This window comes from Ricinus communis, chromosome 3 (assembly GCF_019578655.1).
Source record: "Ricinus communis isolate WT05 ecotype wild-type chromosome 3, ASM1957865v1, whole genome shotgun sequence".
In the NCBI taxonomy this organism is placed as follows: Eukaryota; Viridiplantae; Streptophyta; class Magnoliopsida; order Malpighiales; family Euphorbiaceae; genus Ricinus; species Ricinus communis.
Genome location: NC_063258.1, coordinates 25303376 through 25322752, shown reverse-complemented (window position 1 = coordinate 25322752; position 19377 = coordinate 25303376). Strand labels below are relative to the sequence as shown.

Sequence of the window (19377 nt, the reverse complement as noted above, 5' to 3'; positions counted from 1 at the left end):
TTTAATATTATTATTTTATTTGATTAGTATTTAATATCATAATAAATTTTTGTATAAACCACGTCAAAAATCATATATAAAATTTTATATGATGTGGTTTTATGAGATATTGTCAAATGGAGTCTGATAGAAAAAATTTAATCTACTTTACATATATCCTAGCGATTTGCCTATGCTAATGCATGATTATAGAAAAACGTCTAATATATTTTATATTTTATACGAAGAATTTGTTCATATTTTTCAATTTCCACATTTTTTCAAGTAATAGTTTTTTTAATCTAATTTTAAGAAATAAAATAATTTATTATTCCGTAGTAACTAAACTAAGTGCTATGCTTATAATATTTTTTTTTAAAAGTAACAATCCTACTTTAAATTAATATAATTATATATTTTATTCTAAAATAATAAATTACTAATTCTAAATATGGAAAAGAACAAAAAGTCTTTTAAACAACATTTAAATGTTAAGATCTAAATTTTTTTTTGACATGTATATTTAATTTTTGAGACATAAAATTTTTGTTTTGGCATGTGTACTTACTTTTAACACATAATATTCAAGCTTATGTGAATTTTTATAATTTTTTTATTAATTTATTGATTCATAGGTTACATTCTTAATTAAACACTGACTCTAATTCTAATAAAAAATATATAAGTTATACTATAATATTACATGAACTATAAAATAGTTTTTTTTAGTCAAATAATGATATTAATTCTATCCTAAAAATAGTAATATTAATTATATTCTAATATTTAACTAATAAATTAGTAATTAGATAATAATTATAATTCTAGAAAATAATATTTTAAATAATATTTTTAATATTATATTTAATAATAAATTAATTTTTTAATTATAATAAAGTTTTAATCCTAAAAAATAATTATATTAATTATATTGATATATTAATTTATATAATTTAAAAATAATTAATAAATAACTTTTATATTATTGTATTCATAAATTTTGAAATTTTTAAAAATTAAATATATTTAAAAATAGTTAATTTTTTTTATTTTTTAAAATTTTATAAATTAATATTAAATATTTAAAATTTATTAAAATTTATTTATAAACTTGATTTTGTAATCAAAATAATAATAACAGTCGTGACACGCATAGATAAGTGACTAATATATTAATAAACTTATCATATAGAAAAATGAAATGTCAAAATCTCATTCCTACAAAACGTATAATTTGGATTAACATTGATGAGACATTTTCGTGAAGAATGGGAAAAATGCTGAAGATTATGTCCCTTGATTTATGAAATTTATGACATTGTGTTATTTTAAAGCCTTCACTATATATAAGGGTAAGGTGGAGGTGTGTTTGCAATGCATGAAACATACATTTAGTTTTCAATATTAGAAAAAAAATAAAGGAATGCAGATGGGTAGTATTAGTGATGATGACTATTATATTCATAGACATACAAGGAAAATGGAGATCTGACGGTTGTTTGGAGGTTGAAAGAAATGCTCTCATGCAAATTAAGCCTTTCTTCAACTATCATAATGGCAATTTTCTCTCTTCTTGGGGGTTTTATGATGACTGCTGTAATTGGAATAAAGTTGTTTGCAATACTATTACAGGACGAGTTACTGCACTCCAACTTGGAGGCACAAGGCATGGTTGGGATTCAAAAGATTGGTACCTAAATGCCTCTTGGTTTCTTCCCTTCCAAGAACTAAAGTATCTCTCTATTGACCGAAATAACATAGCTGGTTGCATTGAGCTTTTATTATACTATCATTAAAATCTAAATTAATTATATAGATTTTAATGTTAAATATAATTTATAACTGCTTTTTTTTTGCTACAGGTTTTGAAAGGCTTTTGACACTTGAGAATTTGGAGCTTCGTTATTTGAGTTTTAACAACTTCAACAACAACATTTTATCATCCTTCACTAGTTTTACATCTTTAAAATCTTTATATCTAAATGGCAACAAATTAAACAGAAAATTAAATATTGAAGGTATGTTTCACTTGCTTTTTTTTTTCTTTTTTATCAAACAAAATAAAAAAAATCGTGGTATTGTTTATTATCAATTTTAAAATTAGTTTAATTGAGTAGTGCCGCTCATGGTTGTAGAATTGAATTATCTAACAAGTCTTAAGGAGTTGAGAATAGATTACAACGGAATTGAAGGCTTTCAATCTTTATATGGTATGAGTTAGAATAAAGTTATAATTTTTTTTTTGAAAAGAATTGTATAAAGCAAAAGGAAGACTTCCATTGCAGGTGATGAAGAATTGTTAAAATTGAATAATCTGGAGTACCTTGACTTGAGTTTTAATCACTTTGATAATGACGTTTTATCATTCCTTAAGGAGCTTTCATCTCTTAAAAGTTTAAATATAAGTGACAACAAATTGAAAGGCTTAGCTCCTTCAGTTTGCTCCAAGCCTTTAGTTCTAAGCAGCAAGAGAATAAAATTAAAACATAAAGCTATTAACAAACTTGAAGGTATAAGCTAATTGTTAGTTAGGATAGACAAACATGGGAACCACATGCTATGTATTATTAAAAATCTCACCTTAAATAAGTGTTAAGAAAATAAAATTTAATTTAGCTGTTTATAAAAACCTTATCACCTAATAGCTTATTTTCATAATTATTCTTTAAAAAAAGATTATCATTTAAAATATAAATTAAACTACAGGCTACATATATAGTAGCAACAAATGAGTCAATGAATATTAATTTTAATCTTATCGAGTTTACACAACTTGCAGGATATAGAGGTCCAAGTAACTTGAGCACTCTTATTTTAAATTTTATCAATACAAATGGAAGAAGCAATTTGCTACAATCACTGATAGTAGTTTATTTTCATAATTATTTGAAAAAAAATATTGTCATTTAAAATATAAATTAAACTACAGGCTACATGTATAGAAACAACAAATGAGTCAATAAAAATATATGTTATTTTTTAAAAAAAAATTAACATATATATTTTTAAAAAAGATCTAGATTTTATCAAAGTATGAATATTATTTTTAATTTACATAACTTGCAGGATATAGAGGTCCAAGTAACTTGAGCACTCTTTATTTAGATTCTATCAATACAATGGAAGAAGCAATCTGCTACAATCACTGAGAGTATTCCTGCACCTCAAGACACTTTCTTTGATGGATAGTAATTTCACAGGAAGAGACATATTTACTGAAGGTATGTTTACTGCATACTATTGACTTTGATTAGCCCCATTGTTTGTCATATCCCTATATTGGACTTATTTTAATATTATTAATATAAGTTTATATAAACCACATGGCAATAATATTAAATTTTTATTTCTAGCATTATGTTTAAACATAACACCTACTCTTATTTATGGGCCAACAGAAAATAATATCTTAACTTTGATTTTCTATATTATTTTAATTGTAAAGTTCATTAGCGATTTCAATAAATTGCAGATTTATTCAAACACTAAATTTTATTTATTGGTTATAGGCTTCCCTGTTCTCAGAAATTTGCAATATTTGTATTTGGATTCTTCTACTCTCAACAATAGCTTTTTACAAAGCATTGGAACACTGACCTCTTTCAAAATTCTATTATTATGTGATTGTGGACTCAGTGGCACCATACCTTCAACCAAAGGTACAACATTTCTCTCTTTCTCTTTCTCTCTCTCACATTACATTTCAATTAAAAATCTGTAAATCAATTTAATTTTTAGGATTGTGCGAGTTGAAACATCTCGAAGATTTATATATCTTATTCAATAACCTCAGTGGTAATTTACCTTCGTGTCTAGCAAATTTGACATCCCTTCAAAAATTATATCTCTCTTGGAATCACTTCAATAGAAATATCAGTTTATCTCCTCTCAGCAGTTTGACATCCATCTATGCCCTACATCTTTCAGACAATATGTTCCAAATCCCAATCTCCCTCCATCCTTTTGTCAACCTCTCAAAGCTTACATATTTTGAAAGTGGGGGTAACAAAATATATGTAGAAACAGAGATGGAGAATATGATTCCAAAGTTCCAATTGAAGACGCTTTATTTGTTTGGTGATGGATATGGTGGAGCATTTCCTAAATTCTTGTACCATCAATATGAACTTGAACAAGTTGCTCTTTCAAACATCAAATTCAGGGAAAGGTTTCCATATTGGTTGTTAGATAATAACACAAACCTAGAATCATTTTATTTAGCCAACAATTCTTTTTCCGAGCCTCTCCAGTTACCAATTCGTTCTTATGTGAATTTATCTGAGTTGGATATATCTGATAATAGTTTTTATGGTCATATTCCAATACAGATTGGAGCATATTTTCCAAGTTTGACAAAACTAAAAATGTCTAGAAGTGGTATCCATTGTAGTATTCCCAATTCGATTGGAAATATGAGTTCATTGACATATATGGATTTGTCTAATAATCAATTATCTGGTAACATCCCCAATTCGATTGAAAATATGCCATCTCTTTACGTCTTGACTCTAACAGACAATGATATTTCTGGAAGTCTACCATCTAACTTTAGCCTTTCAATTATATCATAAATTCATTTGTCTAGAAATAGAATACAAGGATCATTGGAACATGCATTTTTCTATGGCTCTGATTTGCTTACGGTGTTAGATCTTAGCCACAATCATATGAATGGAAGCATTCCATCATGGATTGGAGGATTACCTCAATTGGGTTATCTTATCCTGAGTAATAATAATTTTGAAGGTGAAATACCAATTCAATTGTGCAAGTTGAATTATTTAAGTGTAGTGGATCTTTCACACAATAAACTTACTAGTCCTATTCACCCTTGTCTAAAATGTAGTAGCAATCCGGAAAGGACTTTCTATATTGGTGTAAATAGTATTTCTGCCTTCATGGAAGGAAATTTAGAGTTGACAATGAAGAGTTTGTCCTTATCTTATGAGGGAATGATTGCTACTTACATCTCTGGAATTGATTTCTCTTGCAACAACTTTACAGGCAACATTCCTTTTCAATTTGGAAAACTCAGTGAGATCAAGCTACTGAACTTATCCCACAACAGTTTGATAGGACCAATCCCTACAACATTTTTCAACTTAAGTCAAATTGAGAGTTTGGATCTTTCAAACAACAAGTTGTAAGGGAGCATTCCTTTGGAGCTCACCAAGTTATATTATTTGGTTGTATTCAATGTGTCGTACAACAATTATCTGGCAGGATACCTGAAGGGATTGCACAATTTGGAACATTTGGTAAAAGCAGTTATTTAGGAAATCCTTTCCTTTATGGATTTCCACTGCCAAAAAACTGTAATGCAAGGGAATCACCACCATTGATATCAACAACTGCAATTCACAATTCAGAAATCATAGGTCTCATAGACATGGCAGTTTTTTATGTGAGCTTTGGGGTGGCTTACGTGATGGTGTTGTTGGAGATAGTTGCGGTTCTATACCTAAATCCTTACTGGAGAAGAGTCTGATTTTACTATGTTCAAGTGAGTATGGACAACTACTACTATTTCATCATTGACAATTTTTCCAAGTTTAAGTTTCTTTTTAGATGAAATTTAGTTCGTAACAAGTGAAACAGTAAATACTTCCCAGTAACATCTGTGGGGTTTGGGAAATAAAGTTGTAGAAATATTCTGTTTTAATTTTACTACGATAAAGACATGAACTTATATATTTGAATCTCAAAGAATGCAAAGGAGTTAATTTTTGAGTACTTCTATCACTCACCTGAAATTTGCAGGGTTTTCAGTCTGGTCAAATATTTGATCATCTGAAAGATTCATTTCATTGTCATAACCATCTATCCTATCCAACTTCTCGAGCATATTTTTGCTTATTTTCCATTGGAAGTGTAAAGCATTGCATAGTAGGGCTGAGCATGGATCTCAGTGATTTCCGCCCGAACCGAATAACCGTACCAAAAAGTACCAGAACCGAAAAAACTGAAAGTTTTTATAACCGAATTGAACCAATCCAAATTTGTTTACTGTTACGGTATGGTACTGGTTCTTTAGTAAAAACCGTACCATAACCGTACTAGAACCGATTCGTCTTGTACTAATCCGGACCAAACCGTAGAACCGAATTTCTTACATATATTTATAAATAATTATTTATATTATATAAATAATACATATATTAAAAAATAATACATATACTCTATAAAAGATTATTTTATATTATCATTTATATAATTCAAGCAATTGTTATCGAAATATAAAAAATAATACATATTAAAAATAATTATAATATTATAATATACTTTATACTCTATTAAAAATATAAGTTATATATATTAATATGTCACATAATATATTGATACTAGTAATCTAGTATACATACTATAATACTAGATTTAAAATTTATTTACTATCTAGAAATTTTTGACAAGTTAATTAAAAATTACTTAATTTAATAAAAAGTTATATAAATTAGTAAAAATTATAAGAAGATATTATTATATAAATATAATATTATTTACACTATATTTATTAATAAATTAATTTTTAATTATATAATATTTGTATTTTAAGAATAATAATATTAATTATACTAAAAGTATTAATTTATATAAATATTAAAATTAAGAAATAAAAATTTTAAAAATAATTTTTATATTATTATACTAATAAAACTTAAAAAATTAAATATTTAGAAATAATTAATTTATTAACTTCTAAAATATTATAGATTAATATTAAAATATAAAAAAATATTAAATTATATTATAAATTTAATTTTTTTTTTGAAAAGGATCAAACAAAACTTGGAAAAAAAATTGTAAAAACATCTTTTAACAATATAGAAATTCTTTACTTCCTACAACAGCGGAGATACTCATTTGTTGTCAAGATTGGCTTAGAAGTTCAAATAAACCTATCTAACTAGAAGAATCAATAGAAGATATTGAAAGCATAGAGTCTGGTAACATTTTTTTTTTATGTTTGTTTATTGTTGATGCTGTTAAGTCTTATTGACGTAATTTTTTACTTTTATTGTAGAAATTATTCAAGATCCTGAGATTGGTAAGTCCCTTATGCCAAGATTAAATGTGGAATGCTAATTTTGAGGGGAGGTAATAACATTCATTTGCTAATTTTGGACATGTATTTTAGTGCTACATAAAGTTTGTAAATTTATTTTTTTTAATGATTGCTATCTAAATTTATTAAAATATATATTTTTATGTTAGCAGTAATATATATTTTAATAGTTTATATTCGAATATTGAATGAATTATTGTATTTGCAAGTGATTAAATTGCGAAACAGGTTGTTCAAGAATGTGATTGCAATTTTAATTCAGATTTTCATGCTACTTTTTTTAGGTTGGTAATCATATTTTCTCTAAATGTATTTGATTAAAGATGATATTAAAGTTGTGTTTTTTTAAATTTCTTAGAACCGAAAATAGCACCGAACCGAACTGTATTGAACCGTAAAATTGGTACAATACGGTATTGGATCCTTTTATGTATGGTACGGTACTGGTACCTTCAATTTCAAAATAACCGAGGTTTGGTATGGTACTGGTGATTTATAAATAATCGAATTGGACCGATCCGTGCTCAGCCTATTGCATAATAACTAAGTGCATCTTCTTCCTACAATAAACTCAAAACCTTTAATTCATTGACTAAAATTAAGAAAACAACCAACTCTTACAATATACTTAAGCAACGTAGCTATAATCAACTCCCAGTATAATTCTTTTACCTTGATAAAAAAAAAATAAAAGCTCCCTTAATCGTGCCAATATTATCATTTCTTTTTTCTTTTCTTAAATGTGGGATGTATTTGTGTAAAAAATGAGATAAAGATCTTTGGAAGTATAATACAAATCTTTTTAAATTGTTTGAACCAACTTTTTCAAGTTAAAACTGAAAAATAAAAAATAATTGATTGGTATTGAATTGTGAGATTCTTATTTCAACATAGTGCTATCAATTTTGTGAAAAACAAAATCATTGAAAAGAAAAAGATTATATAATCCAAAAATTAGCAATTTTTGTTGTCCAATAAGATTATATTACTAAAATTCACTTTAAAATGGTTTGATTGTTTATTAGTTAGAATTTTTTTTTTATTATTTTAAATGAGAAGAAAACTTAAATTTGGTATTTTACTTAAATTAAGAATATACATTTAAGTCTATGCTTAGTTAAACAAGAATGATGGATAATCATTAAGGCCCATGCTTTTGGAAGTGAGCGGATGCTTTTGGGAGCGATGCGAACCTCCTCCTCCTCTGTCCAACAGTGGATTTTCCATAGTTATCTTAGCCTTCTGATAGCACTTTAGAATGAAGCTTTAGTTAGTCCTTAATTTTGAATTAATATTTGAAATTACAATAATAATGTTAAATAGTTTTTTATGTGTTGGTGCTGCCAGACACCAGTTTGTTTATTTATTTAGCCCAATTTATTCATAGTTTCACCCTATTGGTGCTGTCATTGTCTGGCTATTTGTGCATTGCGGGATTTCCAAACGACAGCAAGTTATGCTGTTTGAATTGCTAACTACTAGTGATTTTGAATGGTGTCATCAGCATCACTATCCAAACTTTTTGTAGTAATTAGTGATGTAGAATAGCTGAATGCTGTTGAACGACTTGAGGAAGAAAATATAAACAGTTATAAATAAGAGAATAATATGTAGGAGTGAGAAACTATGCAATAACCATAACATCATAACAAAGAATATATACACATAACCAACAGCTTTTGACAGACTGGTCAAGAACCGAAGAATCTGCAACTGTTAGAATTCAAATGCCCAGCTAAAATATGACATACAGCTTAGAAATTTTGAATTTTCATTGCATCTATCAATCTCTTCCCCTGCTGGTAGTATGGAGCAAAGGAACCAAAATAATTTTTCACCTTCTTGTATTGCCTCGGCCTCGTGTCGTCGACTACTCCATCTAATGGTTCGATATAATTGTCCGGATCTGGATAATAGAATACAGCCAGAGAACACCTCTCCCTTTCTGGGTTTATTACCACCCTATGTACTGGGCTCTTGAACAATCCATTGCTCATTATCTGTGTATATCGTACACAATAAGATAGTGTAAACATGTTCTGATGCATAATTTGCCAATGGAGCCATATGTAAAAGAAATGAACCTAGATGGAGTACATGTATATATAGTTTTGTTGAGTGCTTATCGGGTCTACACATTTGTTTGAAATGAAATAGAAATTTTAGTGTACCTAAGGCAGTCAGTTACCTCTGTTTGATCACCAATGTTAATGAGAAGAGCTTCAGGAATAATCGGAGCCCTAAACCATTGATCATTTTTCAGGAATTGAAAACCTTCCACTTCTCTGTCTTGAAGGACAATGGTGATTACTGACGAATCTGAATGTGGTTTAAGACCAAGAACTTGATGATGCCTTGAAGACGGTGGGAAGAAGTTAAATCTTGCACGCATTGTTGCTTGAACTCCACATTTATCCAAAAAGCAGCAATCTTCCAAATTTAATGACATTGCCATGGCCTTAAGGACAACCTCAGTTACCAGCTCCAATTTGGCAATATATTCAAATAAAGTCTCCCTGTAGATTTTAGGAAAGACCTTTCCAAATTTCATTCTTTTGTAGAATATAATGTTTATAGATTCCGAAAACTCTAAGAAAGAAATTTGAAATTATTGAATACTATTTTGTAGAATATAATATATTCGAGATGACGCTTTACTGAATGGTTATAATAACAACAAATCAAATCAACAAAATGAATGATTTTGTTAATATATTCACAAGATCGATCACCTAAAATTTTCAGGGTATTCAGGCCAAAGCTTGAGCTTCCGTTGTTCTTCTGGGCTTACTACAAGGAATAATCGGTCACTCCAGTCAAGTACTTGATCATCTGAAAGAATCATGTCATTCCCATAACCTTCCCCGCCGTCAATTCCTCTACCATATTTTTGTTTCTCTTCCAGAGGAAGGGCAAAGAATTCCTTGATAACTGAACGCACTTTGTCCAAGGATGAACTTGACATTCCATGATTAATTGACTTGAAATCAGGAAATAGTAAGAATTCTCAGTATAAACTTGAATAATATAGTTCAAAACTTGTGATATAACGAATGGGAGCAGCAGATAAATATGATCCAGCTTAATAAATTGAAACCTTACCATAAAACATCCAAATGAGCTGAGAGCAGAATGAAGTTTTGCATGTTCTTGTCTGCTGGAAGATGGGGATGTAAGAAGATCGAAATCAATAACTGGAATCTCCATAAATGGAAGGCAACAAGTATCTAAGCCTCTAGCAACACCATCTCTATAGCAATATCTTCCTGGTGGTTCTTGGCCACTGATGGCCATTTCTTGGACACACTTTAATACTGATTCTGCGTTCTTTGAAGGAGGATCATTATCGGCCATGCTTGCACAGAGAGCTCCAATGCTGTACTTAGCTGCCAATTAATCTTGTTATGTGTCAAGCCGTATTTCATGGCAAAATGGAAAGTCAATTTATTCACATAAATCAAATGAATTTCATCTTTAAATAATTTGTTTTTATGCCAACAACTAGACATTTATGGGTCCCTAATTTATTAGTATACCCTGGAGTGTCTCCAAATACTATGCAAAATGATAAAAATAACAATAATAATTCAAAGAAATTGGAAAAAGAAATGAATTTATGTGGCGCAGGGACCCAAATTAAAAGTTCATCTATTATTCTATGCATAGCCTAATAACAACAAGCAACAAGTGGATTGTTAGATTTGTGATAAAAAAAACCAGATGTTGCTGTCGGTGCTGGTAGAAAAATAGTCTTCTTTATTTATGCTAATTTTTCTATTTATTTGGTCATCTGCCATCTATTTTAAAACTTAAGATGGTACCGAAGTAGGGCTTGTCTAGATTTATTTTTTGGTTTTAAGTTTGGATGATTGGTCTGAACGACTATCTGTTGTGTTTCAAAAAGACTGTGTGATGGTGTTTGTTTCAAGTAAAACTGACTGTCGAATCTCACTACGTTTAAGAAAAATTGTTATATTATTTCACATTATTAAAATAAACAAATATTAAATAGAAATTACAGAATTTTTGAATAAGGTCAGTATGTTCATTGAGCTGTTTTCAGGCAAGTTAGGGATGCTATTTTGATGAAATTCCATGATAGGCAGTCTTGAGCTTTTGACAACTGTTATGAAAAACTTCTTATAAGTTTATATATATATATATATATATATATATATATATATATATAGGTGGGCTGTATAGGTGTTGAGTTTGCATTTTCCAGCCTACGCGCTGTGTTTTTATTTCTCATTCAAATGGTCATTTTAGTCATAGTTGGACTCCAACAAAATAAGATCAAACTCTTAATAGATTAAATTCTCCAGACTATGTGCTATTAATTGTGTTCATGGCTGGCTTCTAACTTTTTAGTTGACTCATTTTTAGCTTATTTCTATATTACATTTACAGGATTCTGATCTTGTTCTGTTTTGCTCATTTTTATTTGCCTTTTTCAGAATCCACAGTTGCTCGGGTGTTCCGACAAGAAGCGCAAGAACTGTCCTCTTTATCTGATGAGTTCACCTAAAGAAAAATCTCAGTTTATCATCGATTGTCTCTCAAAAATTTAAAATATATACTGAAGTTTCCCACTCCTCTCCTTTCAAACAAATTCTTTGAGAACTCATTTCTGTTTATTTCATATGAACTCGCTGTAATCTAGGCTTAATTTTCAAGGCTTCGAACCACCTACATCATTGCTGCTTCTATTGGTCTCCTCCCAAGCTGGTAGTATTGGAAGTAGAGGCTAACATAATCTTTGACTTTCTTGTATAATCTTGGCCTAGTTTCATCAATCAAAGCATCAGCTGGTTTGATTTCTTTATCTGATCCTGGAATGAAGAACATACCCATAGTAATCCTCTCTCTTTCTGAGTTTGTCACCACCCTGTGTACTGGGCTCTTGAGTATTCCGTTGCTCATTATCTAATAACATCATACACAACTAGTTATTAACTCTCTCCATTGCTCATTGTAATTAGAGGGTCTATTGAGATTAGCAGGCTAAGTTAGATGTGGGCGTTTAGGCACAAATCCCAGTCAGCTTTTCGGTTTATAATTTTCTGCTAACTGTAGAATTTTATGCCTTTAGTCTAACCTTGTATTTGTCAATAAAGATCTTATGGAAAACATAGTAGCTATTTACCTCAACTTGATCCCCAACATTCACAAGAAGGGCTTGTGGAATGATAGGAACTCTAAACCATTCATTGTCTTTTAGGAACTGAAGACCTTCAACTTCTTTGTCTTGCAAGAGAATTGTGATTGCTGATTCATCTGCATGTGGTTTTACTCCAAGAATTTGATTAGGCCTTGGAGACGGAGGATAATAGTTAAATCTTGCAGTCACTAATGGCTGTTCTCCATACTGCTCCAAAAAGCAGTTCTCCCCTAAGTCCAAAGACATCGCCATTGCTTTAAGGAGGATTTCATTTATCTGCTGTGACTTCATGAAAAACTGATGTAGGGTTTCCCTGCAGCAATTTTTAGTTATTAGCCATTTTTTATTCCACTAGTGACTTGAACTTGCCTCATCTACAGAATCTACTTGCCATACTACAATAAAGTCATGATCAGTAGAGGTTTACAATTTCATAAGTTAGATAGCTAGAGTTGGGATGCTGAAAAAAAAAGATTGAGCTTCATGAGGAAGATGATGACATAGATCATGAACCTGTTAGAGGAACTTAATCACTTTCTGACATCTATCAAAGGTGTAATGTTGCTGTGATGGAGCCTGTAGGGTATGAAGAAGCAGCAGTTGATAAAAAATGGATAGCTGCAATGAAGGAGGGGCTTAGCATGATTGAAAAGGATCAAATATAGGAACTGGTGGACGGACCAAATCACAAGAAAGCTATAGGAGTGAAATGGGTTTATAGAACCAAACTCAATTTTGATGGTTCTGTAAACAAGTACAAGGCGAGGCTGGTCGTCAAGGGGTATGCTCAAATGTTTGGGGTAGAGTTTTCTGAGACTTTTGTTCCAATTGCCAGGATGGATACTGTACGGATGTTATTGGCCTTTGTTGCACAAAAAAGTTGGCTTGTACATCAAATGGATGACAAATCAGCATTTTTAATGGATTTCTAGAGGAAGGAATATTTATTGAACAACCACAAGGTTTTGCTATTCAAGGAGAAGAAGAGAAGGTGTATCGGCTGAAAAAGGCCATGTATGGCTTAAACAGGCCTCAAGAACTTGGTATAGCAGAATTGATGCATACTTGCTGGACTTAGGTTTTGAAAAATGCCCAAGTGAATTTATTTTATATATCAAGAAGAGTGGTGGTGAAATACTTTTGGTGTCTCTTTATGTTGATGACCTCCTTGTAACAGGAAGTAGACTGGAGCTGATTGGCAAATTCAAAGAGGAGATGAAAGAGGTCTTTAAAATGACAGATCTTGGAGAAATGATATTTTTTCTTGGTATGCAAGTACAACAAAAGCAAAATGAAATTTTTGCAAGCCAGTAAAAATATGCAAAAGAAGTCCTCAATAAATTTAACATGGAATCATACAAGCTGACTGCAACTCCAATGAATCAAAAGAAAAAAATTTCGAAAGAAAATGGAGCTAAAAAACGTTGATGACAAATTATATAGAAGTTTAATTGGCTGTTTGATGTACTTGACAGCAACCAGGCCAGACATCATGCATGCTATGAGTTTGTTATCAAGATACATGAACTGTGCTAGTGAAATTCATTTACAAGCAGCAAAAAGAATCCTAAGATATGTAAAAGGCATGGTTGATTATGGCATAAAGTTCAGTCAGGTTGAAAATTTCAGTCTCCATGGTTTTTCGGATAGCGATTGGGCTGGATGTGCTGATGATATGCGTAGTACCTCAGGTTACTGTTTTAGTCTTGGTTCTAGAATTTTTTCCTGGTGTTCGAAGAAATAACAAATCATTGCACAGTCCACAGCAGAAGCAGAATATGTGGCAGCTACTGCTGCTGCAAATCAAGCACTCTGGATTTGAAAACTTTTGACATATTTGCATATGGAGCAAGAAGAAAGCACACAGATATTTGTGGACAACCAAGCTACAATATCAGTAGCTAACAACTCGGTGTTCCATGGTAGAACAAAATACTTCAAAATAAAATTCTATTTTCTTCGTGATGTTCAAAAGGAAGGAGAAGTGCAGCTGGTTTATTGCAGTACAGAAAACCAATATGCTGACATTTTCACAAAGGCATTGCCTAAAGCCAGATTTGAGTTCTTGAGGCAAAAGCTTGGAGTTTGCAGCTCCACATCAAGAAAGAGTGTTAACTTTATAATTTTTGAAGTTGCATTAGTTATATTTTACCCTAGTCTTTATGCAAATAAAATATCAGTCCTTGTTTTAAGATAAATAAGGTAATCAATAATCAGTTTAGATTATTTTGATTTATCGCATATTTTTCTGCATTTTAATTTCAAAATCCTACTATATAAATAGTTGGTTTGGCTATTCAATGAATAATATGATTTCTGCAAGTTCTTAAAAATACTTTCAATTCTAACTTACCAACAATACAATTAGAGAATCAAATGTCTTTCTTTGGATTATTTGATTCCATTTTTCAAATTCTCGGTCGTTTGTCATTTACTTGTCTAAATGAAACTGATTGCTTTTTTACTTGATGAAACATATGGCTGTGACTCGTGGGGAGATAATTGATTATTATTTGTCAAATTCTGATTACTTATTATTTATTTCTGTCATTTAATATTATTTTAGAATTTTTTCTATTCGCATCATATGTTATGTTTCTTCCAGAAACCAGTTAGAATTTAGTTCCAGTGGGAAGTCTATGTTTGGAGTTATTATATTATGGATTCAGGTGTTAGTTACTTACATGTATGGTCCACGTGATTTGAAAAAATATTGAATTTAATTGACAATTTTTACTCGCAATCAAAATAAAAAAATCGCCAGTTCAATATACAATTTTTTGCTTCAACCAAAACAGACATTTGTCTTCTCCAATATTAAAAAAATCAGATTTTTTTTTTATTTTTTTCTGCATTTTTATTTTACACACTTTCATATTCTTAAAATTATAATCTTTACAATTTTATTGGCTTTCAATTTTAATTTTTCAAGGTGTAAATTTTTTTATAAATCTCATTATTTTGTAAACTTATTCATATTCATTTGAAATTATATTTCAATACAATTACATAAATTACTTATAAAGACAGTAGTAAAAATATTAAAGAATCTACAATTTAAATTTTATGAAACTAAAGTTTATAACTGAAAAACCAACCTATTATATAGATTTTGTTATTGATGAATATATTATTTATTTTGTATGAAAAAAATATTCCTTTAAAACATGTCATGTATGTATAATAAATTTCTTGATTATAAGCTATAATGAATGTATTTCTGTTATATATTTCTTCAAGTGATACATTGATGAACCTATTACTAGTAAACGATGAACCTGTTAATTATAACTTATGAATAATAAGTCGACACTATAAAATTGTGTTATGAATTTAATGAACTTCAAGTGATACTTTAATGAACCTGTTATTTGCAGATAATGGATCCGTTCATTATTAACCCATGAGTACTGATTTATTGGTATGCATATACAACATGTTCATTACGCAAAAAATTTATATTTATTTGTTAATGATATAAGGTTTATTGTACTACAAAATGAACATTTATTCCATTTCAAAAATAAATCTGTTTTTAAAATTATGAACAACATAGTGAAATTGTAGTTCATATATAATGAACATCAATGTTCTACATAGTAAATCTATTATTTTTCATCAATGAAATCGTTATTATATTTTAAAAGAAATGATTAAAACTTGTAGAATCTGATTTGAAAGTAAGAAGAATAGAGTCAAAATGAAGAATTTCGGCTTATCGAAATTAAATTTTTAAAATATGTAAATATGCATAATCTATGTATGAGAACAAAAAAGAACAGAAAAGAAAGAAAAAAAATGAAAAACAACAACTTATAGAATCTAATTTGAAGCTTTAAATGATGGAAAATCGAGAATGGAGAAGACAAAATCAAACCAAACTGTTAAAAGAAAGCTTGCAATTTTATTTCAAATTGGCAACAATAGATAGGCGTTATATTTAAAATAAAACTCTCTCATACGTATATTTTAAAATTCAACTCCCTCATTTAAATAAATGGTCGTATTCTGGACATCAGGTACATAATCATAGCATACCCAGATCCAGAATATAAATTACCTTATTTTTCAAAATAATTTTTTTCTCTTTTCATGAAATATATCATTCAATATCAATTCTCTTTTAATTAAAAGCCAAATTAAATCATCAATTAACTGAAAAATCGGTTCTTTAAACCACGATATGTAGGATCCAATCTCTCATTTTATCTTTTGATAAAAAGATTTTATAGCATGTTTATATTAGGAAATATATTAAGTAATATCCATAATCATAACATATGAAAGAGTTTTAGTGATTGTTAGTTAATTAGTCATTTGTTAATTAAATTAGTCTACCTCTAAAAGCACAATTCTGATACAATTTTTTTATTACATTTTTTGTATTGATTATAATAATTTTTTATTAAAAAAGAAAAATTAATATCTTATGTCCGAACTGCTGGCAAATCAGAGTAAATCTCTTGTCTGCAAGTAGTAGAAGGCTTCTGTCTAAAGACAATTCCTTTTTGAGTCAAAAATATCTTCATCTCATCATAGGTAATGTCAAGGATGGTTTTTCCTTCTTTTGCAAGAAGTTTCAAAGCTTCCTTATACATAGGAAGAGGAGATTTATCCTGCTTTTCTTTTTGCTGTTTTTTGCGGATGCCAATCCAAGGACTGTCTGGATCTCGGTCATCTTGCCTGGGTTTCTTGATTGAATACGGAGTCTCTAGAGACATGGCTCTTGAGGTTTTCCTAGGGTGTTGAGAACACGGTTCAGCAAAATCAAGGTCATCTTTGCAGGTGCAGCCTGGTTCACACATTTCTGGGTCAAATATCTTCATTTCATTATAGGTAATGTCAAGGATGATCTTTTCTTCTTTTGCAAGAAGTTCCAAAGCTTTTTTATACATAGATAGAGGAGATTTATCCTGCTTTTCTTTTTGCTGTTTTTTGTGGATGCCAATCCAAGGACCGTCTGGATCTCGGTCATCTTGCCTAAATTTCTTGATTGAACACGGAGTCTCTGGAGACATGGCTCTTGAGGTTTTTCTAGGGTGTTGAGAACACGGTTCAGCAAAATCAAGGTCATCTTTACAGGTGCAGCCTGGTTCATACATTTCTAGGTCAATATCTCAAATGAAATGTCCTTTAATCCTTGCTGTGCAGATATGATGTCCAGAGGATTGGAAAGAATGAATGAGAATCTTCTCTAGGATTGATGTAACTTATTCTAGAATAGTTGCTTTGTAATTTGTGCTTTTTTCTTGTTTCAACATTTAGTATAAAGAAAAAGACTGCATAACCCATAAATAAGTTTTTAGTAAACAATATTAAAAATTTAGATTTGAGTTTAACTTTATAATAATAAACTATTAAATTTAATTAAAAAAATTGAAGTATAGTAGCAATTATTCCCATTGCTGGCACTTTTTTAGTAAAATATGATTTTCAATGGAAAAAAGATAGAGAAATGAATAAAAAGTTTATTTATAAATAATATTAGACATTCATTAAAATACAAGAATTTATTTAATTTTATTCATATGGTGGAAATTTTATTAAATGAAAAGGAAAAAAGATGATTTCTCGAAAGGGTGGTAGGATATGATTCTATGTGCATGTTACATTATTGGGTGGTACCGTACGTCTGCAGTATATTAAAATGACTTATAACTAAGTTAAAAAGTCGATACTACATCACAAATTTTAAAGTGATTTTAACGTACTATACATATATGGTACCATATAAATCTATAAATATTGATATTATTTTAATTTTAATAATTTATTAATATAATTAAATATTAAATTAGTCAATTTATACATAATACTTAATTATTGATCAATTAAATATATCATTTTTATTAATTAAAATTATTTTTATCTGTTTTTAAAATTTAATTAGTGGTAATTGACAATTATAAAATTTAACTATAAAATTTTAACTTATATAAATAATTAAAAATTATATATAAATTTATTAATAATCTATATTAGTAGAAGAAGATATAACATAAATAAATTATTTAAAATAATATTAGTTAATAATTTATAATTAAAAATAGACTTATAATGGTAGGGTGCTATAATGGTACTCTAGCAAAAATCAAAATTTAAATCAATCTTCAATACTCCTCCTTCATTCAAAATTTCTTTAATTTTGAATTAGAGCACTTCTCTCCAAATATTATGATGCATTCCCATCACCTTTAAAAAAAGTATTAATTGCATTGGAATACTTCTCTCTAATTCTGATGCACTTCTCATCACTAACTAAAAAATTTAGAAAGATATTCCACTTCTTCTTTTGTCATATTTACTTCTTAATTTTTGACATGCAATATTTTTTAATATGTCCAAACTTGATTTATTCTCTTAGAAAATTAGAGGAAAAGCCATTGAAAGATTGTTGAAGCCATTGGTGGAATTTTCTTTTTCCACTCGAAGTTACTTTCACAGGCCAAAAAGATCATTCATGCTTTGATAATTGAAATACTTAACAAGCTTTTAAATACGCTTTACACAATAACAAACTAATTCAATAAAATAAAGATATCATTGGCACTAATAAGAACATAATCTAAAATTGAAAAGAAAAAAAAAATCAAGAAACTAAGAATCAACTTACATATAACTAAGTCAGAAAATTGATAAAATTTAAATTAATCTTCAACAAAATATATCGATTTCTTAAAGTGGAAAAGATAAAACAACTATAAAATTCGAGCACAATGTAGGAGTCACATTTTGAATGTCTCTGTCACTCTTCTCTACCAACATAAATTTTCACTTTCTTGGATTGTCGAAGCCTTGTCTCATCAACTAGCTTATGTATAGGTTCAATATCATTTTCCAGCTCTGGATGATTGAATACCAGCAGAAGAACACCTCTCTCTTTTTGGTTTTATCACCATCTTATGTGTTGGGCTCTTGAACAATCCATTGCTCTTAAACATATTCTAATGCATAACATGCTATCCAAGAGCGTATGTAAATAGAAGTGAACTTGGCCAGATTGTGCACATGTATGCATTATTTTGGTGAGTGGTTATCCGGTCGGTGAAAGGATACAAATTCTATTAATTGTTTGAAACGAAATGTGAATTTTAATGTACTGAATAGGGATAGGCGAGCTCGATGGGCCGATGACTGCAGCTGGAAGTGTCGGCAGGCGGATGAAATGGCTTAT

The 19377-nt window shown here is 29.4% G+C and overlaps 3 protein-coding genes across 3 annotated transcripts; 1 reads left to right on the top strand and 2 right to left on the bottom strand.

Moving 5' to 3' along the window:
- The first annotated feature begins 1533 nt into the window (after positions 1-1533).
- Positions 1534-5158, top strand: LOC112536967 (receptor-like protein 15). Its single transcript, XM_048372377.1, has 5 exons — positions 1534-1669; positions 1842-1997; positions 3489-3638; positions 3907-4512; positions 4630-5158. Exons 1-5 carry the CDS (start codon positions 1534-1536, stop codon positions 5124-5126), a joined length of 1545 nt encoding a protein of 514 aa, XP_048228334.1. The 3' UTR covers positions 5127-5158.
- Positions 5159-8651: 3493 nt separating this feature from the next.
- On the bottom strand, positions 8652-10494 carry LOC8258920 (protein SRG1). Its single transcript, XM_002533979.4, has 4 exons — positions 10145-10494; positions 9775-10022; positions 9231-9558; positions 8652-9042 (listed from the first exon to the last, which is right to left on the bottom strand). Exons 1-4 carry the CDS (start codon positions 10394-10396, stop codon positions 8797-8799), a joined length of 1074 nt encoding a protein of 357 aa, XP_002534025.2. The 5' UTR covers positions 10397-10494; the 3' UTR covers positions 8652-8796.
- Positions 10495-11619: 1125 nt separating this feature from the next.
- Positions 11620-12537, bottom strand: LOC107262461 (jasmonate-induced oxygenase 4-like). Its single transcript, XM_048372272.1, has 2 exons — positions 12189-12537; positions 11620-11968 (listed from the first exon to the last, which is right to left on the bottom strand). Exons 1-2 carry the CDS (start codon positions 12492-12494, stop codon positions 11732-11734), a joined length of 543 nt encoding a protein of 180 aa, XP_048228229.1. The 5' UTR covers positions 12495-12537; the 3' UTR covers positions 11620-11731.
- Between the last annotated feature and the right edge of the window lie 6840 nt (positions 12538-19377).